The sequence below is a fragment of the Castor canadensis genome, chromosome 2 (genome assembly GCF_047511655.1).
Source record: "Castor canadensis chromosome 2, mCasCan1.hap1v2, whole genome shotgun sequence".
NCBI classification, from domain to species: domain Eukaryota; kingdom Metazoa; phylum Chordata; class Mammalia; order Rodentia; family Castoridae; genus Castor; species Castor canadensis.
In genome coordinates this window covers 168,676,369-168,700,943 of record NC_133387.1, presented here as the reverse complement: position 1 = coordinate 168,700,943, position 24,575 = coordinate 168,676,369, and the positions used below count along the sequence as shown (strand labels likewise).

The following is a 24,575-nucleotide window of genomic DNA, read 5'->3' as shown; positions in this document are numbered from 1 at the left end:
CCATGAAATGTTCCTCGATGAAGCTGATGTGTTCTCCACTAAATTCTCCTTTCTGACAACTCCAGACCCCTTCCATTCCTCAATAAATGCTTTCAGATAAGAACACCCAAAGAACAAACACATCTTGCCAAAGAACATGGAAGAGAAAAGAGCAATCACTAAATTAGAAGAACTGCAGCTTGCTGAATTCATCTGATGATGGCCCAAAGAGACCCTGAAATAAAGTTTCCCAAACTTGTCTGCATTTGGGAATCACTTGAGGAGCTTAAAAAGTACAGATGCCACCAGAAGTGAAGACTGAATTGGTCTGGCCTAGAACTTGGCCTTGGAAGTTTTCAAAGATCCAGAGGAGATTTGAATGTGAAAACAGGTTTGGGAACTACTGTCCTATGACCAGGATGCTGGTGACAAGCCTAGGAGATGGTGGATCATCAGCGTGTGTACTTTTATGGCTGTTCTAATGGATGTCTGCAACAAACCCTTGCTGCTGATTCACATGTGGTTAGTCATCAGACTCGTCTACCTCACTATAGGTGAGCAAATGAGTATTCCCAATGATCTGCCTCAGTGTCTCTTTTTTCAACTACAAAAACACACCTTTTGGGATTCCCAGTCGTTGCTGCTCTTTTGTGAAACCACTGAAAGTAGCTTTCAATGCTTGAGACATCATTTCTTTGCTGCTTGGAGTTAATAGTGGGACATCTGCACATTCCATATCTGTAAAGAAAAAAAGCATATTAATAATAAAAATTAAATAGGTAATTAACCACTTGTAAAACACAATAGAGTACAGATGGGTTGAAGGCAGCAAGATGAGAAAGAATCATGATAACATCCCCATCAGAGCAGGTAAAATTTAAGGGGTTTTCCACAATGCCCTAGGCCCCCTTAAAAAAAACCCTAACTTTTGTCTAAAATGTCCTGCATCCCTAATGAGCACAGTATGTTTATTCTTTCTGTATACCTCTGCCAATTTACCCAGGTATAGTTCCTGATTATCTTTCATACTCACTGGAAGTATTAGTGTTGCTACATATTTTCAGTTACATATAAAAAGAAATACTTATTTGTAAGGAATTAGTGAAAGAAACAATAGTAAACAACAGAAATGGCACCTAGATATCCAGTTCTTGCAGTGGATTTAAAAATCTATTGACACAATTAAATGTTCAAATATAATGCCAATGAGGGCTTCAAAAGAAAAGTGCAAGAGCATATTAACATATGAACAGAAATTCCTACAAATCTGGAGGAACCAGAAAAGATCTCACATAAAAAAAGAGAGACAGGTGACCTGCACAGTGGTTCTCAAAGTATGATACCCAGAATAGCTATATTGACATCACCCAGAACCTATAAAATGCAAAAATTCAGCCCTACTGAATCAGAAGCTGTGGAAGTGAACCCTAGAAATCTGTATTTTAACACAGAATCCAGGTGATCCTGATGAGCACTAAAATTAAGGTACCACAATCCTAGAAAAAAACAGTATAAATGAAGGTCATGAGATTGGATATATGTTAGTATCAAAAAGATACGGGGGAAGCAGAGTGATCAAGGAAGACAGTCACTTGAGATAAAGTTTGAACAGGTAACCAGGGAGCATGTTAAGGAAATTATCATTTTATCCTAAGTAAAACAGAAAGTCACTGAGAGTTTAATGCCGAGGAATGACCAGACCACACTGGGCAATAGAAGACTGCCCTGAAATTCTTCAAGGAGTGGATTAGGAGGTATGAGTGGATGTGAGAAGACTTAGCCCTGATGAGAGATGATGGTGGCTTTGACAAGGAAGGTGGCAATGCTGACAAGCAGGCAGGCATTAAGTACATATAGGAGGTAACATCTCTAACTTGATTTACTTGTTGACGAGTACATACTGAAGGAGTGGGCTATCAAAACGTGCGGATTCATCAACATGTCATCATTTGCTAGACCTGCGCACCCTTACCTCCTCTCTCGTGTCCAGCCCCTCCTGAACTTACAGACCCTGTTCACAGTATAGCTACAAAAATGTAGCTGAAGTCAAACATCTTCTGAATTCACCTTAGGCTCAAATTCTCCCAAAAAACTAATCTCTCCTAGACTTCCTGTGACCTTTCAGCAGTGATGCTTGCCACTTCAGTGATTTCTAGAAGCCTGAATCATCAGTGTGTAAGTGTTGAAACTGGCTTACAAAATGGCTGGGTTCCATGCAAGGGCAGTATAGACGTTCCTCAGCTAGCCATGTCTAAGCCTTGGCTAGTTAAAAAGAAATCCCTAAACATACATAAAGTATTATTGGTGAATAAGATGGAAACGTAGAAGGGAAAAGATGACATTGGTGACTTTATATATATATAATATATAGATTATATATATATATATTATATATATACGTATATATATAATATATATATATTATATATATACGTATATATATATAATATATATATATATATATATATATGCCTCTGAATGTCAAAATGAATGGAAACAACATAGCATAAAAGAAGGGCAAGCAGCACCTTCCCCGTGCTTGCTTTCATCCATGCTGTCATGAAATGGCCTAGAGTCCAGGTCCTGCCCAGAAAGAACAGGAAGCAATCACTATAACTGCTCTCCTAGGCCCTACCAGTATTGGGAATCTGAAGTACCAGGGAGTGGTGAGTTTGCATTGCCCTGGGACATGCCAAAAAAAAACTCTAATGGGAAAATCAGCATGCCTCCAGGAAGACTGACAAAATGGTGGAAAATCCCAGATTGTTAGGAGTAAGGGGGGAGGAGGGGAAAAGAACATTGATTACATAACACCCAGCCCTTCAAACAATGGAGTAATCATCAAATGAGTCACTACAAAACATAACAGTGCTCCCCAATTCATCCCTCTCTACTAGTCCAAGGATAGTTAAGCAACAGATCTAGAAATGTCTCCTACTTAAAGCAGAAGTCAATTTTACTATACAGAAAGACTCTTCAGTTCACCAGGAAGTGTTCTGAGAAGGGAAAACTGCAGCATCCCCAACCCCTAGCACAAGTCAATCAACAAATATTTTGTGAATTAAATTTTTCCACATTTGAAATAACTTTCCTCTCTTTACTCCCATCCAACAAAAATTCATGAATTTGAACTATGTGGGTTGTATTTGTTCCCTCCATTAGATTTATAACTCAATAAAAAGGACTTTACTGATGGCATAAACTGGCCAGAATAACACATGCGGAAAATGTAGGCCAGGCCCAATGGAAGGGTAGTTATTCTGCTGCAATCTGGAACTGAAGGATGAGACTAGCTAGGAGGCCTCGGGCATCTTCTAAACATGAACGCTTGGATGGTGTGATGCCAGTGTGAGGTGAAGGCCAACAACAACAGCAGAAAGCCTGAGGAAGAGGTTTCCCTGAGTCAGCTTCCTCTAACTCCACGCATCTGGCAGTATGGCCTGGGCAGGAGTGCTGAGTGGACACTTCTCCAAGCAGCTTTCTTCTTCCAGTCAGGGAGCTGGCATTATTGCCTTGTTCTCACTGTGAGAAGTAGTGGGAATTATTTTTGCCTATCTACCTCAATGTCATCCCCAAAGACTGGTCTTCATGCATAGCCATAGCTGCACAGGGACCCATCAGAGACACCTGATTCTGCTCCTCTGTCTATGGGATTTGGGCACTGGATCTTCTCAGGAACAGCCCACATCCCAGCTTGTAAAAACCGTCCCCATCTACTTAAGACATCTGTGTTTGGACTTGAGTTCTCATAGACAGCATACCATTGTCCCAGAGGAAGCAGTAGGGAAAGTCAAAGCTTTACCCACATTTATAAAGTGTGCAATTTTGATTTAAAGCAAAATTAAATCTTCTCTATATCCAAGTAAACAATTGATCAGGCTTGCCTTTTTCAGTAGTATGGACACTTAAAATTATAACCATGCACGGAATAACCATGTCCAAAAGTAGATAGTAAGAGAAAATATTCAACTCGTTACATAGAATACTTGCGAAAAAGTGCTTCTATATTACTTGTTTATGATTGCAGCAGTTCTGTTAATTACTTAGAACAATAATAATAGTGAAATTATTTTGCAGGCAGAGAATCTGAGATGATTTAGCCCAAGCAAATATATTTCTTACTCTTAAAATACTTTACCTTATTTCCTATTATAATACTTCTTATTAGGTATCAAATATTTCTAACTTTAGGAACAACATCTAAACATTAATCAATACTTATATAGACACTAGCTAATTGCATTTTATGGAAAAATACTAAGACTAGCTTTGTGTTAATAATCACACTATCTTAAATTCAAATTATATATTTGTCTCAAAATGCTGATAATCTGACCTGAAAAAATGTTATATCAATACAATGGAGACTCTTAACATAATATATGGAAGTTAGAGACAGAAATATAATTATATTAGATTTCTTGATCACTTATTATTCCTTAGGACCCTAAACCTGAATTAGTATTTCTCTAAAAATTACCCCAGGTTTCTGAAAGGATGATTGTGCAGAAGTTAGTGAATAAAAACTCTATCCCAAGATGGTACAAGGTGGAGGTAGAAGTGGGCAGGCAGCTCTCCTCAAATCTGCAGTACATACTGAGCCAACACCAGGGAAACATCTGCTCATATTTCATTGTGGCCTAACCCCAACCACCTCATACACATTTCAAGTGAAATGTAAAACAACGGTTTCCATTCACTCGTATGTAACTCTTAAGTTAAGGGCTGTTCAGTTTCCAAGAAACCTTCAAGGTGTTTCATGTGTCTTTTTATACCATTCTTACAAGTTCTCTGAAACTAAATGGCTCATACCAACATTGTTATACAGAATCTAAACTTGAGGGAGCTTTTGTTCAGCAGGATTTAAGACATGTGCTTTGCTGACCCCACATGCTCCCTTTCTTGCTATTCTCAATAAATGACACAGAGAAGACCAGAGCATCTGAGACTCCAAGGCAAGGTGACAAGCCAAGGACAAGACATCCAAGGTGCATGCACCAGTCTTGAGTGACAATGGATTAGGCCAAACCATACTGGATACCTGCCATGTGTGCTGGGTATTATCACAATCAGAGTAGCATGAAAGAAACCCCAAGAATGAATAATGTGCCTTACATCTGAAAACTGCCTTAGATGCAGGACCTTAGATCTGTGCGAGATGCTTCGCATTCCACAATATCCTCACGACATGAAACTTCTGGGGGGTGCCAGATCCTCAGCAATTTTTTTTTGGCATACCCCCAGTTACAGTTGAAAGTACATGAGGACACAAACCATAAGGAAGAATGATCACTGGCACCACTTGGAGCCTCGAAAATGCTACAAGGTTCCTGTTTTACAGATAAGGAAACCATCTTAGTTCTTCCAAGAGATGAAGGGCTTGGCCTAAAGTCATGGGATAGAACAGACCAACCAGGCCCAGAAGTTAGTCTTTCAACTCATAAAATCCAGGGTATTTCTACTCTGTTCCACTGCAAATGGAAACAGATCAGAGATCCAAGCAAACTAAAATGGTCAGAATTTGGTTTGAGAATTAGAAAAATGTGAGGAGATAATTAAATAATTAAACAAAACTATTCCAAGAAACCCTGAGTTTCATATGTATGGATAGCCCATAAAGACATCATTAACAGTCACTTGCAGAATCATCTGTATTTTTTCTTTCCCAGAGACTAAAGGTAGTGAAGCTTCCTTCCTATCACATGAAGCAAACACATTAAATGACAACCTGGCTTCCTTCTCTGCCTGTATTCACCTTTGAATCACCTGAATGGGCCAGTGTGCACGAAATGTAAAGTTAATTCATTACATAAAGGCTTCTCAGACCAAAAGGACACCAAGAAGAGACCTTATCGTTCACATGGGGGGGAAACAAGAACAACTGTACAAATGGAAAGATGGAATTCTGAAGACAAGGAAAAAAATAGCTGGAAGAACATGCAGAGGGTTGACTTGGCCTGTTGGTCAGTCTGAGGATTCCAATCTCACTCTGGATATCAGTGAACTCACTCTGGGTACATCACGTACTCATTCACCTCTAAGAGGCTTGCTAATGGATGGTGTCTGTATCACTCACAGATTTTAGTTTTCATTTGGCAATTTTCAGACATACACAAAAGTTAAAAAAATGGTATAATAAACCCCTATTGAAAACCTATCAATATTACCAGTTTTTATTTCAGCTTATACACATGTGCATGTATGCACACATACATACACACACACACACACACACACACACACACAAAATGAAGCTGATCCCAGGAACCATGTCATTTTACCCACTAGTATTTTCTTGTCACAAAGATATGCTTGAAATAAATTAGGACCTTAGTGTGAAAGTTTACAAGAGGCAAACTATACACTCAAAGACAAAGCAAATAAGGCTTTAAATTACTTTGCTTGGTGCTACATTGAGGTCTAATTTCACAGAATTTCTGTTACAACACCATTATGACCTAGAAAGTGACAAAACTGAAGCAGAAATAGATGACTTCAAGTCAGAATGGAAAGGTGGTCCCTTGACCCTTGACTCCCATATCCTGCATGCAGAAGACTGCAGTGATAACCATTCTTCCTAATGGTTCACATCCTCAGGAATTTTCTGCTGTAATTAGGAGCTTGGGAAGGAAGGAAGGAAGGAAGGAAGGAAGGAAGGAAGGAAGGAAGGAAGGAAGGAAGGAAGGAAGGAAGGAAGGAAGGAAGGAAGGAAGGAAGGAAGGAAGGAAGAAAAAAAGGGAGGGAGGGACGGAGGGAGAAAGGAAGGAAGGAGGAAAGGAAGGAGGGAGGGAAGGAAGGAAGGAAGGAAGGAAGGAAGGAAGGAAGGAAGGAAGGAAGGAAGGAAGGAAGGAAGGAAGGAAGGAAGGAAGGAAGGAAAGGAGGGAGGCAGGGAGGGAGGGAAGGAAAAAGTGCTGAGGATTCTAGCAATCTGAAAGGTAGGGCCATGGTCGCATTGCCTAGAGTAAGCCCCAGTGTAGGAGGCAAACTGCCTTTCTCCTTTGGACCAACACAAATAGAAAAATGGCTGAAAGCTCTGGCTCCAGAGTTGACTGTTCCTGGGAACTTGCTACTGTCCTCTAAAAGGACATACCCATGGGGTTGGGGGGGGCTAATAATCTCAGAAGAATATGAATGGGAATCTCAAAAATGGTGTCTATTGCCCTGTCTCATTCATAGGAAGGTGAACTGGATGAAGAGTTAAAGAGACCAGTCTTCTTTCTGTTATGCTCCTGATTCTAATAAAAGACACTAGAAACCTAGCAGGCAGGATTTCCATCCCAAGGAGCTAATATAATCCACAAAGCTTCTGGATGAAGTTCATGCAAAGAAGGGAGGTAAGTGTCCTTCCTCAGACCCTGGTCCAGTATTCATAAACCTAATGATGTGATAGAGCAACGGGGACAAGTAGAAATCTTGGCTCGGCAAGAGCTAAGCAATAAATGGCTCAGTGCCCTTGATGGGGAGTCACCCATCTCAACCAAACAGTTCATCATTGTCCCAAGTAATGGAACATGTGAGATCTGGAATGAACTCCTATGGTTAGGGCAACATACAACTGGGTGTCTGCCCTTCTCTTATGCCCAACCCCTGGAAGGCATCAGCCAATAAAACCATTCCAAAGAAGGTAGAAAGTAGCTATACAGAAAATCCCCAGTTCACCCTTCAATGACCTGACTGCCCAAAAATGCAAACCAGTCTCAGATTACAGCCTCTCTCTGTGCTGCCAATGCACACAGCCACCAGGGAACGCACATTGTTTGGGTACAACGTGCCAACTCTGAGGTAGATGGCTCTTCTCAGAGGGAAGCTGCCCTAGGACACAAGAGATGGTATGCTAGAGGACAAAGCAAGCTCCAAGCCACACCAAGAAGCCGGCCGCAGGCCCTACAGCTGGGCCTGTGAAAGAAGCCTGCAGAGCCAGCCAGGCACAGTGAACATCTGTAGGAAGTGACCTCAGACTTCTCCCTCCTTCCCTTCATCCACCCCCTGCCCCATCCCCCAAAAGGAGTTTTAACACATTATTACCACTGAAGTCCTAAGAATTTGGTGACTCATCAGGCTTACACATGGTTCCAATGAGCCCTTGACCATTACATGGTAGGAAAGCAGGAAAAACAAATGAAAGCAGTTGTAATTCGGCAGCGACAGAGTTCAGACCTGCCAGACAAAAGGGATTGCAGGCATGTTCCCAAATGCATTCAGGCACCTGACATACAAAAGCTATTTTTAATCACTAGATTTATTTCTTTCCTAGCCCCTCCACCATCTTCCACCTTAGCAAATGTACTGGAAGGCAGAGCACAACCCAAATCAATTCCAGGTGTTCAGGGAAACCCAGAGAGTCTCTTCCGTTCCAGGATCCATGCCAGAAAGCAGAACCGCCCCTTGGGTCCTGCAGCTAAATTTTCTTGTTCTGTTCCTTAGAATAGTTCAAATCTCCCACCTGAAACATCAGGCAAGTGGCCTGAAAGAGGAAATATGGGAATGAAGGTGCCTGCTGGAAAACTTGTGCATGTGCGTCTTTTCTAGCAGCCCTGGCAAGTGAAGGCCCATGAAGCTGACCCAAGACTAAGAGACGGAACTATGGCTGTGCACTACCTGCCTTGCAATGATGACTACATGAAAGACAGTTGAAAATGTGATAGACTAATAATATAAATCAGATGTTCAATAAATTGTTGGTGGTTTGATTGAACTTGAGCATCTTATATAATGACTGAGCAAAAACATAAGATTTAAACTGGCAATTTCCTTAGGTACAATTAAACAACTGAGGAAATGAGAAAAATGAATGAAGAATCCGTTCTGAGATATAAATGGATATTGATGTCATCTGAAATTGGTTCACTCTTTTTTCCAATAGAACTTCTTACCTATTCTGCATTCTCCTATTTGCTAATTTTTGTGCCAATTATCATCTAAAATATGTCTGACATGACAACACTACAAAGCTATATGATTCCAGTGGATCTGTTAGTTTTAAAAACTTCCTTTAAGGGCTAGGCATAGAGGTTCATACCTGTAATCCCAGCTACTAGAGAGGCAGAGGTAGGAGGATCATGGTCCAAAGCTGGCCTAGGCAAAAGTGCAAAACCCTATCTGAAATTCAAATTAAAGCTAAAAGGGCTGGTAATATGGCTCAAATGGTAGAGCACCTGCTAACAAGCATGAGGCCCTGAGTTCAAACCCCAGTACCAAAAAATAAAAAAATCCTCTGAGTGCCATTTTAGAATTAATATGGCACAAAAGCAAAGTATAATTGTGCACTCAAAAGTCTTTTCTACATATTTGAGATTTTCCAGAACTCATGTTACATTTTACGCCAGTCATTTATGGGCTTTTAAATCAAGGATAACTCTCATAGCTAAAAAGAATATTTGGAGTGCTGGGGGTATGGCTTAGTAGTAGAATGCTTATCTAGCATTCTAGTTCCAATCCAGCACTGAAGAAAAGAGTTTAACTCCAGAGATTAGAATTCCTGCGTGTAAGGGCTACCTTAATAAGGTACTTCAAGTAGTTTAAGTAGTTTAAAACTTACATGATCATTTTAAGCCATTTACAAAGTGTTTTGTATGTTTCAAATCATGTCCAACATAGATGATTACACTTGACTCTCACCACAGGACATATTTCTTTAAGTCCAGCAAGTCCCAAGTCCCAGATCAGTATTATTTCTTTGTCATGAAAAACAAAGAACAACCTATCCCTGGAAAGCATAAGAAGGAAAACACAGGATGGGCCCTTTCTACCCACAGCTTTGCCCAGCTGTATGCATCCTGCTGGTTCTTCCCCTGCCTCACACTGTTTTGTCTGAGGTTCTGGGGATGGAAACCAGGGCCTCAGACATGCCATGCAATCTCTGCCACTGAGCCACACCCTCAGCCCTCACACTTCTAGAAGAGGAAAAACTGGTGCTCTGCTCCATCTAAAACACTCCTGACAGGGTTATAGGGCTTTTGCTACTAAGGTGACATAGGATAACCCCATTCAAGAAGATGGGAAATATTTGACAGCCTATATTTTGCTATTATCCTAGCCTCTGCTACTTCTGGTTTCCCATCAGTCTTTGAGGCCTCATCCTCTGAGATCCTGAAGATACTGATTAAGTAGGATAGCCAATTTATTTTAATTTCACTTAATTTCTACCAATAATTATCATTATTGCTATCTGAACAGAAAGTTAAGTTTTAGAAAGTATTTTTTTGAATATTTTAGTATACTCTTCCAAACAACTAAGTTTAGGATGTCCTCCACTCTACAGGTGAGGAAACTGAGGCTCACAAAGGCAATGTCAGTGCTTTAACCAAGATGAACAGGAAAAAAAAAAAGAAATGTGATGTAACAAGGACTCAAGACCAGATCTTCAGACACAAAAACCAGGTATTTCCTCTCTGTAACCTGTACGCAGAGTTAAAAGCAGGGAAGGCAGAAATGGTGGGACTTTTGTTGTTGAAAAAGTTCTTTCTGGAGAAAGGCAGAGCCTCAATCCTGAGACTTTATTCACAGCAGCTGCAATACTGAGTTCCAGGCACCACTGGGTCCTTGCACATCCTATCCAGAACTGGCCTGCTCCCACCTTCGGCTCCAGGCCCACTTGGCACTTCCTCTGAGGACAAAACAGTCCTGACCAAGAAGGGTCCTGAGAATCATCAGGAAGGCTAGACTAGGCAAGGTGAAGGATGAAGAGTTTTCTCCATGGGCAAAGGAAAAATCTGGGCAAACAAATGGAGTAGAGGCCGTTTATTTAGGCTGGAAGAGGTAAAGTTTTTCTGCACTTTTGAACTGTTTTCTCAAGGCCTGCCTCTCCCTCCCACGCAGGAAACAAACACAGAGACAGGCCTTTTCCAGTGAGTGCTCGGTGGCTCAAAGCTAGTCCAGAAAGGGTAGAGGGAAGCTGGCCTTGGAGAGAGAAGTTGGGGACAGGTGGGGCCATGACCACGGAGAAGCAATCAAAGAGGAAGCATGACCTAGGAGGAGAAAGAAGGGGAAGAGCTAGCCAGGAAAACAGAGGGAAAGACAGGAGAAGGCAGAGAAGGAAATGTTAGAAAAACTTGAACCAGAATAAAGAGCAGAAGACAGAATGGGAATAGGCTGGAAAGAAGCAGCAGTATAGTCCCAATTAATGATGTTCAGAAAGCAGCATTTTTCCATAAATTGTGAAAGGAAATTCTCTCCCCATCTTCTTATTTATTTATATGTTATATAAATAAATTTTTAACCAAAATAAGGGCCATTTTTCCAATGGGAAAAAGCCCTGTTTGAGATGAAAGCCAGTCTTCAAAAACCCCTCAGAGGAAGCTGAAACCCCACATGTCTTGGTGCTACAGAAAGAAAAACAAAGTAGACATTCTTCCTGCATTCTACAGCTTTTTTATGCAGATGTGTTTTTCTTTTAATAAATAAATCTGGACAGAGAAGGAAAATGCGTACTCACACACATTCACACAGTGCGACTCTGGTGCCAACCCAGGGAAACCACAACAAAAAAAAATAAGAATATGTCAGTCCATTTTCCCAGTATTGGAGCTGCAGATTTTCAACATGGCAGCCATTGGCACTGAAGCTACATACTGTACCCACATACCCAGCCCAACCATCCCAGACCAACAAAGGAATGAGTGGTATCATGGAAGGGCAGAATCTGGGAAAAACTACCACTCTTCCACAGAACTCTTCCCTCTTAAGATATTCAGTAACTCCTTGCTTTGTGAGCCTCTCAATTTCACTTATAAGCTACAATATTTATTTTAAAATGGTGATCCAGATTGAGTTAAAAATCTGTCTTCTTGGGAGTTCTATCCATTAACCCAGTTCTGTCACTACACAATACAAATTTTATCTCTCTTCTTCTAATAGCCTTTCTTCTTTCCTGTATCATCCCTTCTGTCCAGGTTTTAAAACTCCCTGGTTCCTTCAACCATTCATGGAGGAAGGATTTGGGGCCACCCTTGACCCACATCTAGAATCATTCCTGCATGCCTGAGTCCCTAAAGAGAATCACAGGCATCCACAGGCCAACATCATACTTCTCAGGAGTAATTGAGATCAACAAGATGATAATCTCACTCTTTAAACTTGGGCTGAAGACCAGGAGAACACTAACAGCCAAAATGCAATAGCCACTCCAAGTACACTGCCAGTCATGGAGATTGACATTGAGTCAGTTCTGCACCTATTGGCTAAACTTTACTAACCTCAAAGCTGGGCTTTCCCATCTATCTATACTAAACTTCACCTTGTTTGTTTAGATCCATGTTTCCATGTGTAGAGAGATCTTGCATATATCACGAATCTGTCCTCATTATTAGCTATACATCTCAGCTTTGCACCATCCTCAACTTACTAAGCATGCCTTCTGCATCTTTCTCTATTCTAAGCCACCAATAAAAAAAATGTTGAAAAAGCAGTGATCAAGTACTGACTCCCATGATGTAACACCACAGACCATGCATTGCACTGAAGCTGGCACATTAATCAAGACCCTTCAAGTATAGTTGCTCAACCAGTTACAAACCCTCCTAACTCTACTATCAGCACATCCACATATCTTTGTCTTGACCACAAATATATCATGGGAAGACTCAGGCAAAAGCATTGCTGGAATCAAAAGAGGAGGCTACAGAATTCAGTAGATCTACATTTCTACATTATGAGCCAGTTCTCCCAGTTTCCCCATAAGCACCAAACAAATGCAAAGGCAGTGGATAGAAATGGCTGGGCTGAGATTCAGACTTTTGCACAGTAAGAGAAAGAAAGAGTGTGGGGGCAGGAGAGACAGCTCAAGAGCACACTGCAGCACAGCAATGCTTTACTTCCAAAAACAATGGGCATGTAGAGAACAATGGCTGAGGACAAAGTCTTGGTCTATTTATATCTGCCCCGTGAGTCCCAGACAGGAGGAACTGGAAATCTGCCCTGTATGCACAGCTCCAACTGGACCCAAGCTGGGAGAAAGATGAGGTCACCAAGAATGCTGCCTGCTTTGGAATGGGCTTCTTTTTTTGTTCACATTCATTGCTCATTAGCCTAAAGGATCTCTTCAGCCAAGTAGAGACGTTTTCTTGCTTACTGCTGAAAGACACCACCTCCAAGAAGCATGACCAGAAAGGTAAAACTGCTGCTCTGCCCAACCCAAAGCAATTAAGGCCTCTCTCTCAATGCAGTCATAAGAAGGTGAGAATGCCAAGCACAGAGCAACCAATAGTCGGAGGTCAACTCTATGGCTCCTGAGAGAACAGTCTTATCAAGTCTGTTAATTATACACAGTTAAGGATACTATAAAAGAGCTTTTCCATGGGAAAGTTCCCTCCTCACTTCTTTAGAGCTGAATAGAAACCAAGAGCTAGGGCAGGGAGCATAGCTCAGGGGTAAAGTGCTTGCCTAGTAAAGGGCTCTGGGTTCCATCTTCAGCACCACACACACACATACAAAGAGGCCAAGAGTTGAAATTCAGACATGTGTGTAAGAAATCTCAGTGAAGACTTCTTCCCCTTATTTCAAATCCTTTTGACAGCTTCGCTAGTTTCTGGAATTTCATCTTTTCTTCTAACCTGATTCAGGAGTGATTATCAATTCTAATCCTTCCTTACTCTGTTAGTTATAGTCTTAATCCTCTTCCAGGTTTACTAAAAAAGGGCCACCAGTAGTTAGAGTAGCCTGTGATAGACAAAGAACCTGGGTCCCAGAGGAAGGTGGGGGAAAAGAGCCCCAGCAGTGAGTCCCTGCTGGCTATCATCCTCCTGTCTGTCTCCATGATGCCCATAGTCCCCAACTCTAACAGGGGAACAAACAATAATCAGCACTTGCACCCCTGGATCAACTTCAACCTCACAGCCCTAAGAATCCTGAGTGTAAATCTGGCATCTCCCAGAACCAAGAGATTTAGGGTTCAATATAGAGATCCCCTGTAGAGTAACTGCAGCTTTCCACTCATGCCTCCAAGACCACAGCAATGACTTCCTTCTTTGTTCCTGGAAAGTCAACACCTGGGTAGGTTGAAAGAAGCCTAAATAAGATCATTTTCCTCCTTTCATTTAAATAGCTTAAGGCAATTCATAGAGGATTATCCCAGGTATTGTCTCCACACTGAAAAAGGAAATAAGAGCAAGCACTCAAATGTTTTACAATTTAAAAGGTTAAGCACAGAGCAGGCAAGGGCTGGACAACACTGGGGCCAACAGACCAAGCAAACAGTTAAAAAGATGCATTGAGTTCCTTCCCCAGTCCCACACTCCCTTCACTGACTTCAGAAGTGCATGAGTTAAGATGCTCAGAGCTCTGACCATCTAGAAGGCACACTAATAAACCTGAACTACCAAAAACCTGAGATAATACGTACAAGACCACAACAACCAAACACTCCAATACATCTTTCATTCAATGTAGATGGTGGAAACAAAAACTCAGATGAAGCATTTGACCATCTAAAACTCAACAAACAGTAAATATTTAAGTAGGTACATGGGCCACCAGACCTGGTCCAGTATTTCATTCAAACACAGCTCCCTCCACTTCTCTCCACCCCTACTCCCTACAGGCTAAACATTCCCTTCTTTCCAAAGGCCCTGCTGACTCATCCCAGGATAATTCAAAAGCCCCACATGGGAACCACATGGTAGAAGTAGGGAGAAGGCAGAAAGACACACATTCCTACCCTGAAGCAAGATTGACATCAGAGAAGATGCAAAAATTCCCACCCATAGCATGTTTGGCGAGCACACGAGACAGCCCACCTCTCCACCTATCACAGTCTTCCAAAAAATCCTGCATACCAGCAAAATGCACCTAAAAACAATGGCAGTGCCCCAACCCAGAACATCTGGAGTTTACAGTCTCAGGTTTTATATGTTTAACAACTCATGGAATAAAGGCCGCACTCAGTTCTATAAAACCAAATGCACGTCCCTAATGAGCCAGAAATCCTATGACTTTGAGGCCTTTAGGTAATAATTTCAGAGTCCCAGCTGAAGTTTCCCCAGTTGCTAAGGAGGTATTTAGAACCCAGAGAGAAAAGCTTTGAAGGGAGTACGGTTACTTGCCCTACACCATTAGGCTCACTGTGAACCCTATCATCTGAGGCTACTTCAGGATTTATGCAGACCAACCTAATCTATAATTTTGGCCCCCATACCTCTTCACCTTTGGCCTTTCCTATGGCCTAGAGCAATAACTATCACCCAAGCGTCTACTTGAGTGTTGTAGCCATTTCCTTGTCTCTGCTCCTCTATACTGGTCTCACTCTGGCTGTGTGAGGCACAAAGTCTTATCTGCAGCCAAAAGCAGAAAAGAAGAATTTACAGAATCTGCTATAAAACTTTAACAACTCCTTGGAGGGAAGTTCTCTCTCCTGGCAACCAGACGTAATTATAAGATGAATGAAAAGGAAGCTGCCGGTGGTGGGGAGGAGGAGGAGCCAAGCTCTGTTGTTGCTCCTACACTATTCCTGGAACACAGAATTAAAAGGAACCTTACACGTCATCTACTTCAAGTTTTTCCTCTACTGATGGGAAAGTGAAGCTCAGGAGGCGACCCCAACTTGCCTTAGGTCACATGGTTACTAATTCTATACCTTTTGACTCCCTGCCCAGTTTCCCTACACCATTGCTGTTTACTCACTGCCATTCCTTGGAAGGAAGAGCATCTCCTCCTTGTCTTCACTACCAAAAAATCCTGGTTCATCATTCTGGATACACAGTATTCATTTCCAAGTTCTTCAGAACCACAGCAGGACAACCCATCCAAAGAGTCAACAAATATGACAGGATTTTATGGACCCACAATGATATCTGCTCCTGCTACAGGTAACAAGTATTAAGTAACAATTGTCAGACTCTACTTTTAGAGTTTCCTTCTAGTAGAGGTTCCTATGGCACAACAGGGATTATAAAGAAGCAATCTTTGATGCCCAACCTCAATAGCACCACAATGCATGCCAACTCTGAAATTTAAGGATGCTATTCCTATCAATCCAGAAGCGAAGAAGACTATAATTGATTTCAGTGAACTATGGACCTGTAGCTAAAAAACACTGAATGGAGAACAGAGTCATCATGCCATTTGAGGCCCTTTAACACTACCATTCTAGTCAACAGGGTGACCAAGACACAATGATAGGGTTGAAGGATGTAACAAACTCAATGATGAAGCCAGGGACACAGGTTTGTGAAGTGAACCCTCTGCACCTAATTAATGAGCTGCCTGACTAATCCTAAGAAACCTGAAGCCCAGGAACAACACAAACAGCTCCAGTCCCTACTGCAACCGCATTTAGAGTGCAAAACATAAGGGTTCCAGAAAGGATATGCTTCACCTACCCGAGACCTCTTCAGCATCCCTCCAATCCCACTGCTGCCCCAAAGTCTCGCCCATGCAGGCCCAGAGCAGACAGCTGTGGCTGCCTCTTCCAGCAGCAAACCCAAGAGGATGACCTGTCGCCAGGCAGGCCCAACCTCCAGATCAATAGAAGAGACAGATCAGTAAGTGGAGAGCAGAGAAAAAGTGATCAATGCAAAGGGGGCAGCAGCCAAAGCTATTCTCCATCTGCCTGGGTCAGGTGGGAAAGGGAGGCCCAGAATGTACAGCCCTTATCCGCTGCTACTAATAACTGGCTCTGCCTCATCAGGAAGCCATTAGGAAATTGCAGCCACCACAGCCCATTCTCCCCCAAGCTGAACTGTCTGCATGCAGCTGGCAAAAGCACTCATTATCTCCGCCCAGACATACACTCACTCACTCCAGAGGAGTCTAACCAAGCAAGCCCTCAGAATGCAGCAAGGGTTTGCATGCTGGGGAGGAAAGAATGAGAAGCGAGTCCTTGGAGATTGGGGAGATGTACAGTTCATCCAGGTGTGCGCTCCCAGCTCTCATCAGGAACATGTCCCTGCTGGACAGCATGCTTTGATTCAAAAGAGCCATCACTGCTGAAAGGCATGGGGCGTCTTATGGGGTGATGAAAAGATTCTGAAATCAGTTATTGGTTATGGTTGCACAACGACGTGAAGTGTACTCTTTAAAATGGTGAATTTTGTTATGTGAACTCTATCTCAATTTTAAAAACAATACATTTTAAACATACAGAGAGAGCTGCTGACCCACCAAGCAATGGGAATACCTTGGTGACTGACAGCCACAAATAGACCTTTCATGTGGAGTTAACTTTCTCATGGGAAAAGCAAAGGCCACCTAAGTATACACAATAGCTCCACACTCACAACTCAGAGGAGCACTCTGAGGATGGCTAGCACTAACAGTTTTGCAATGAGCCCAAATAGAGTAGCTGTGTGGATTCCAGAAGCTTTGGAGATGGGTAGGAAGGAGGCTACTCATGTCCTGGGGTAGAAGGGGAGGAATCTAGGTGACCAGTATGAAGCCAGGATGGCATTACTGAGAGGGAAAGACTGGGAGAGGTTAGGACCTCCCATACCATCTCTGACACATGGAAATGCTTTGAGATGGCAGCGAGGCTGCACTCACTGAGACACTGTGGGAGAAGCTGGGCAAGGTCCATCCAGAACAGACACCTGATGTCTGCAACTTCTGGGAGCACTTATGTTGAGGACCAGAGGAAAGGACCCAAACTCTAGAAGACAAACAAATCCCTCCAACTCTCTAACCAAAGATGCTCCAGGAAGAGGCCACACCAGCCCTCATTTAAAGTGACATTTGCATTTTCATATTTGTAAGATTCTCAGGGGAAGAAAGTATCCATTAGATATTTGTCCCTTGACTAAAGGTTCCTCTCCCAACTCCCGAGGGTAACCTAGGAGGGATTTTTGGACAAGAGCTCAGACAAACAAACATAACAGGCGTAGCATTCCTAAACTGGAACTGAGGAAGACCCAGTCACAACACTGTGCCTGCAAGGGATCTTTTTGGGAAATTCTTTTCCGAGAGGGATCATGAGTTCTGTCCCCTGGAATGCCCCAAAGCAATTCTGATTGGTTCCCTGGCTGACTCAGAAGGAGCAGGGCCCCACCCTCAGATGAGTAAATAAGAGGGAGGAGGGTGGAGACTAGGGGAGGGAAAGGGAGAGCTGGAAGGACTGGAACCTGAGGCAAGTTCTGACTCTGGCTCAGGAAAGATGAAATTCAGAAGTGTGTGTGTGTGTGTGTGTGTGTGTGACAGAACTCAAGAAATAATTCACGGAAGGACTGGAACCTGAGGCAAGTGCTGACTCTGGCTCAGGAAAGATGAAATTCAGAAGTGTGTGTGTGTGTGTGTGTGTGTGTGTGTGTGTGTGTGTGTGTGTGTGTGTGTGTGTGTGACAGAACTCAAGAAATAATTCACCAAGCCTTACACACCCCTCCAGTTGGGATACAGCCCTGCCTTGGCAGCTGGCTCATAGCTGCTTTATACTATACTGAATTAGTCACTGGATTAGCAAGCACATTTACACACACTGGTGCACAGCTGTTTAAAGACACACGATCCCCTTTTCTAGGTGCCAGATTCTGGCTGTAAATCATCCACTGCAATCAGCGACTGGCAAAGCCCAGAGGTGCATGGCTCCTGCAGATCTCTTCAGTTGCAAAATCCTTTAGGGAAAGTCTGCAAGAGCTGAGTCAGTCCAACAGGTATCTGCTAGGGGACAGGAGGGAAAGGGCCCAGGACCTTTAGGCACCTGTATGGGAAGGCACCTGGTTCAGGAAGTAACACCTGGCAGAACAAGAACTCTAAAACCTGCCTGGCTGTATTCCATCCACCATTAATTTTCATCCTAAAATCTCACATGCCTAGATAACCTCCCAGAAAAGAAAGGGTTCTGGGGTAAAGAGGAGTATTTTAGCAATAGAATAATTATAGCTCCTGATAACAATAATTCTAAAAAGCTGCCTAGTTGAAGTGCCAAGGATAGTACCTGAAAATAATGTGTTAAAGAGTTGGAAACTTGGTCTAAAGCCTGAACTCAGGCAAGGCAAGTATGCGTGAGAGGGATTGGAAAATAACGCAACTGACCACAGGACTGCTCTGGCCCACTTGGTTATGGGGGTGTCAAGTGGAAAATTTTCTATAACCAGGTTAACAGTAACCACAGTTTTAACAACCACTCAAGTAATAACCACGTCAGCAGCCATGAACACTTACACAGAATTTGGTGGCCTGAGAGATAATGATAATCCCATTTACTGAGCTTCTGTGGCATGAAAAAGCATTTTACAGGAATTACTCTAATCCTCGAAATAGCCCGGAAAGCTCTTTATTATTATCTCCATTGAAAGGATCAGAAAAGCAAGGCTTAGGAAGCTAAATAATTTGCCTACAGACAAATTACTAAGCATCAAGCCTGAATTCAACTCCAGGGATGTCTCACCTGCTCAAGTAAGGAATATTATTATAACCAACATCTTCAAAATGACAAATTCACTTTTCAGGGCTAAAAGTTACTACTATGGGAAAACCTAAATGTAAATCCTTTTCTTTTGACTTACAGATCTCATCTGCCAAATGAAAAAAGGAGAAACAATCTATATTGTAAGATTATGATAAACAACCTATGGCACAAATAAATAAGTAAGTACCAACGGCTGAATGAGGTAAATCACATTGAGACTTTGTTGGAACAGGAATTTGGGGAAATTCACAAATACTGTGACTAGCTTGTGTAGGAGGAACATAGTGTGTATTTTTGCACCAGATTTTGGAAATTCAAAATATTACTTCCCTAGAGTTGGCTGACTTGTAAAAGTACTGAATATATATATATATATATATATATATATATATATATTTTTTTTTTTTTTTTAAACAAAGCAAAGCAGTTGGGGGCAACTGGAAACTTGTTTCGTCTGCTCATTGCTCACTGCCTGCACTGTGCCAGTAAGCAGCAAATGCTGGGCAGAGACCTGTAAACCCAGGGCAACAACTCAGTCACTGCAAACAGTTCACCCAGCACCCAAACTCCTTGAGACTCTGCAGCCAACCTGAAATTTAAAAGTTCTTCCATTAGCCCATCCATCAAAAAAGAATATGGGTGAGGGCACAGACAGCCAGGAGGGACCCCCCAGAGGGTTCCTTATCAGAAATAAGTACCAAAAAAATCTCCCATTGAATCAGAGGTTAACTCCAGGTCCACCGTGTACATGTTGATTCATTCCATGTGTGTGTTTATTTTTCAACAAGCATTCCTATTGCATCAAGTGGCCTCAAAGCCTAGATTTATGTCTGTGAATGTCCCCTCCCTGGAAAATTCTCAGGCATGGGTGGAGCTCTCAATTCATTCCTCGATTTCCCAATCTGGAACAAGGGGACCAAAGCACTAGTTCTACATGAAGGTTCAGTAAGTTTTATCTGTTTGTCCCTCTTGGATTTGAAAATGCACTGTGGAAGTTACATGATTTTTTTTTTTTTTTGCCTTTTCCTCTACTAACACATCTCTTTGGTAAATATTTATAGATAAACTGGATGTTTTCTTCCTAACCCTGATGATAATGAGGTCCTAAAAGAGAACATACTACACAGAATTGCATCCTAGGAATCAAGGCTTCCCATAAGAATATTGGCAGGTTTTCTCTCCAAATGGATCTAAATAGGCAGAATTTTGTAATTATGCAAACTTGTAACTTTGAAACTCTATGGCCCTGCAAAAATTATCTGTACATTTCTGAGATTCAATTTCTAATCTACAAAATGAGGGTGAAAACACCAATATCATAGGATTATTTAACTAATGTCTCTGTCTCTGTAAAGCACCCTGCAAAGTACCTGACACGTAGAAGATCCTCTACAAATATTAGTTTCACTTCTCTTAGTCTTGTACCTCCAACACAGATAAATGTAGAGACCAGAAAACAAGCACCCAGAAATTTTGAAGAACTTGTGATTTCCATTAGGAGACAAGGCAGGTGTGAGATTGAACTGTTGGTCTACATGAAGTCAAGGATCCATTTCCTGTACACTGGCACATGACTCACCTTTGGAGAGTTCATCTGTTATCCAGAGCCACCAGGTAGCTATAGTGTCTCCCACTCATTTAATAACACCTTTTGCATCACAAATGACTCCAGCACTTTCTAAACATGAACTCACTGACTCTCCCACTCTCTCCCAAAGAAAGGCAGCTCACTCACTAAGAGCAAATTCCTCCAAGAAGAATGCAGAGCCAATGCCGAAGTCTGACAATCATCCAGCAGCTCCAGTAAAAAACACTCAGGTGTTGTGATTCTTACACCAGGCAATGAAGGACACAGGATGGCCATCTACACAGACTTGCTCAGTCAACAGCATAGAAAATGCTCAAACCAGGCAAAAACAAGACAAGGACCCCTTAGGCCTGACCTAACTATTCCTAAGTGGAGGGCACTAAGCCAGAAGCTGAACCCTGGGTTGAGGAGACTCGCTTTGTGGCCACACTAGGATTTGCTTTATGAGGTCTAAAATTTTCCTGGCAAGAATTGAGTGCCCAGATTTAAAAAATGCCAAACTTAAAATTCTTCTCTCCATTTTTTTACCACCCCTTCTTCCCATTCCCACTTCCTCCTACCCAATAATCCAGAGGCACCCAAGGGCAGTGATGGCTACTTGGGATTTACACCCACTTGCAAGAAAACAGTAAAGTGCCAAAGGAATACTTCTCAGTCTAACAACCTGTCATTTGGCTTCTAGCACAACCAAAACAAGGTAGGGATGCAAAGGGCTTGCTTTTATTGCTAAGAACAGCACAGTGTATTAGGGAGAAAATCCAATACAACTTTGCTATACTCTGCCAGAGCAAACTGCCCCATACCAAATGGAAACTAACAAGGGAAAAGAACCAAGTCACTCTTCTAGGATGTCTCTAGTTCTTACATACCTCCTAGGCACACTCTTTCCCATGAAAAAATACTGTGAGATTCAAAATTTTGTGCTTTTTGCTTCTCTTTTGTTTTATCCAGATATAATCCTCCATCTACCTGAAGTTCCTGCTAGTCATTAAATGAATCTCGTTTGCTAAAAAGTGTAAACTCAGACACAGAAGACCAAAGCAGTATGCCTTGTAGTTCAATCTAGGAAAACAGAGATTGGAGAATTATTTCAAATCTCTTTAGATTAAAAGAAAAATTGTATTTCTTAAAGTCCAAGGTCAACCCTCCCCAAAGGAAAAATTCATATTTGTCCTGTAGCCTATGGGATACCTAGACATTACCTTTTGTTTCTTGAGAAGGAACTAATATGCCATCTTACTACAAGTTTACCCAGTAACTTGGTATCATGAATATCTGTGTCACTTTCCTGGATCCTATAGCAGGGATATGAGGAACCTGCTCAAAGCTCCATAACTAGCCAACTGATCAGGACTCATTAAATATGTATAAAATAGATAAAGGAAATCCACTTCCAGCAAAAGAGGAGAGGATGCCTTGTTGACATTTCGATCTCATGTTTCAACCTGATGTTTACTATTGTTATTATGTAAGTACATGTACTGGTTATTAGTCAAACCAAGAAATATTTAGAACAAGTCTGGCTGAATGCAAATGTCAGGGCATTTGATGAATTCTGGCTTCACCTTTGCTAGGTAATCTTGGCTAGGTAATCTTTGGAGAACATCTCTGCTCTGTACTTTCCTTATTTGTAAAATATCATTAACTCGAAAACTCAAAGGATTCTTGTAAACACCAGTGTGGTAAATTACATGTCAACCTATGCAACACTATCAGATTATAGCTGGTAAACAATATGCACACCAGACCTTAGAGCTTCCCCAAAATTCAACCAACATCCAAATGTTTCAGAAAATTATGAAGATAGCAGACATGGAATTTTAGAGGTAGCTACATCTGGGTTTGAATATAAACTCCAAGTCAGCAGCTTTGCAAACTTGGGCAAGTGTTTTGACTTCTTGGTTTCTTCATCAGTGAAATGGGAGTAATGCTTCACTATGATGGGTTTAGGGTAAGAAATGAGGTTCTTGGTACAAAGTCTGCATCCAAAACCTCACCAAAAATGAACAAAACATAACAAAAGAAGAAAAAAGAAAAATGAGTGGGAATGAGTAGTGCCCAGATAAGTACCAGTTGATAAACTCTACCCTAGCATCAATGGCAGTTTTCCTTGTTTATCTGGAAAAAAAAAAATGGTGTGCTGAACATAGGTCCTTGCTTCTCAAAGAAAAGGGTAACTGTGACAGAGCTTTCTCAAAATGTAGAAATAACATCAATAAAATGAGATTTCAGGTAACAACTGTGTGCAGGCAACACCACTGCCACAAAAGCAGCCTTTGAGGAGAGATGGGGCCTGATATGTTCACCACACAACGCACAGTTGCAGATTTCTGAATCTGGGAAGCCAAAGCAGGTGGCATCTTGCCTGCCCCTGACTCCACCAAGCAGGTCTACCTGCAGAAGGGTCAGCTGGTAGCTACCCACACACCACCTGTGACCAGCCCCACATGCAGGCCTTGGCCCTTCCCTGTGTGTAAATGGCAGCAGCAACCTTGACTCACTAGGCTTGTCAGGAAGAGGTGCTGAGGTAGCTCAAAACAGAATGCATTCCTACTGCAGGAGGGGACCGTGTCTCAACAGAGCAGAGCAACAAGAAGGGGCAGCTTAGATGAAATAACTCATTACTCAGCCCATATGCTCAGCCCTGAGGATGCAGTTGGGCTGGCTACTCCACTTCCCCAAACTCCTTTCTCCAGCTCAGACCTCCACACTAGAGCCACTTTCAGCTGCCATGGAGACAAAGGCATATGAAGAAGGGAAGCTGTTGCATGCTGGGGGACCAAGAGGAAGGCATTGACTCTTACTCCAGTGTCACCCCAAGACAATCTGTTCAGAAACAACCGTACAGACCACTGTGAGCAAGACTCGAATCAATTCCTAACACTCCTCTCTGTGGAAGTTGCCCTTTACAGAAGCACCCAAAATTCCCAGTGAATGAGTTGCTATAAACACAATTTAGGGATCTGCCTACCTGTTGAGTGACAGCCTATCTTCTGTCCAAGCCTTAAATGTTACCTAAAGTCATAAAATATCAATATTACCGGCCATCTTCTCCAGCTAATATATTTGACTATTGAAGAAAATGAAGTCCAGAATAAATGAAATGATTTGCCCAAAATCACACACACAGATGCAAAGTCATGGCTAGAATCCAAGTCTCCTGACTCTCTTCCAGCCAGTGATGGGCTCCAGAGTGGACCCTTTATTTATTTTCTACATAGTATTTATTTCTACTATGCTGATAGGTCTCCCTTACAATTCATGACTTCTCATTGCACTCTGTGCACTTATTAGTTATCTCAATGATGTAAGACAACCTATGTATAATGTATAGAATTAAATTTTAGGCAAGTAATAGCAAATAGGAAAAATGTATAAATACTAGAGGTAGAAAAAGTCAGTCACATGGAAATTTTCCCACTGAAAATTCCCTGCAATAAATTTTCAGAAAAAAAAATTTTCAGAAAGCTGTTTTAAAATCAAACCCAATAACTTTGTCTTACTTTGAACTTACATGGTAATAACAAATTTACCCTAGCACAAAACAGTAATTGCACAAAAGTATCACTAAAAACAGGTATAGCACTGCACATAGTGCAAGATACTAAGGACTTCAAAAAACATGTATCTACAAACATCAAGTTTAAGAGACACCCTTGCCTAACCTAGGTTATTTTC

General features: G+C 41.9%; 1 protein-coding gene across 5 annotated transcripts in view; it reads right to left on the bottom strand.

Annotated features, from left to right (window-relative positions):
- The window catches only part of Ets1 (ETS proto-oncogene 1, transcription factor), a 124,108-nt gene that overhangs the window by 30,919 nt on the left and 68,614 nt on the right, over positions 1-24,575 (bottom strand). For all 5 annotated transcript variants that reach the window (XM_074066376.1, XM_074066374.1, XM_020184077.2 and 2 more), the window contains one exon: positions 598-717. In XM_074066376.1, the coding sequence (XP_073922477.1) occupies positions 598-717 (120 nt within the window). The remainder of the gene's footprint in view (positions 1-597; positions 718-24,575) is intronic.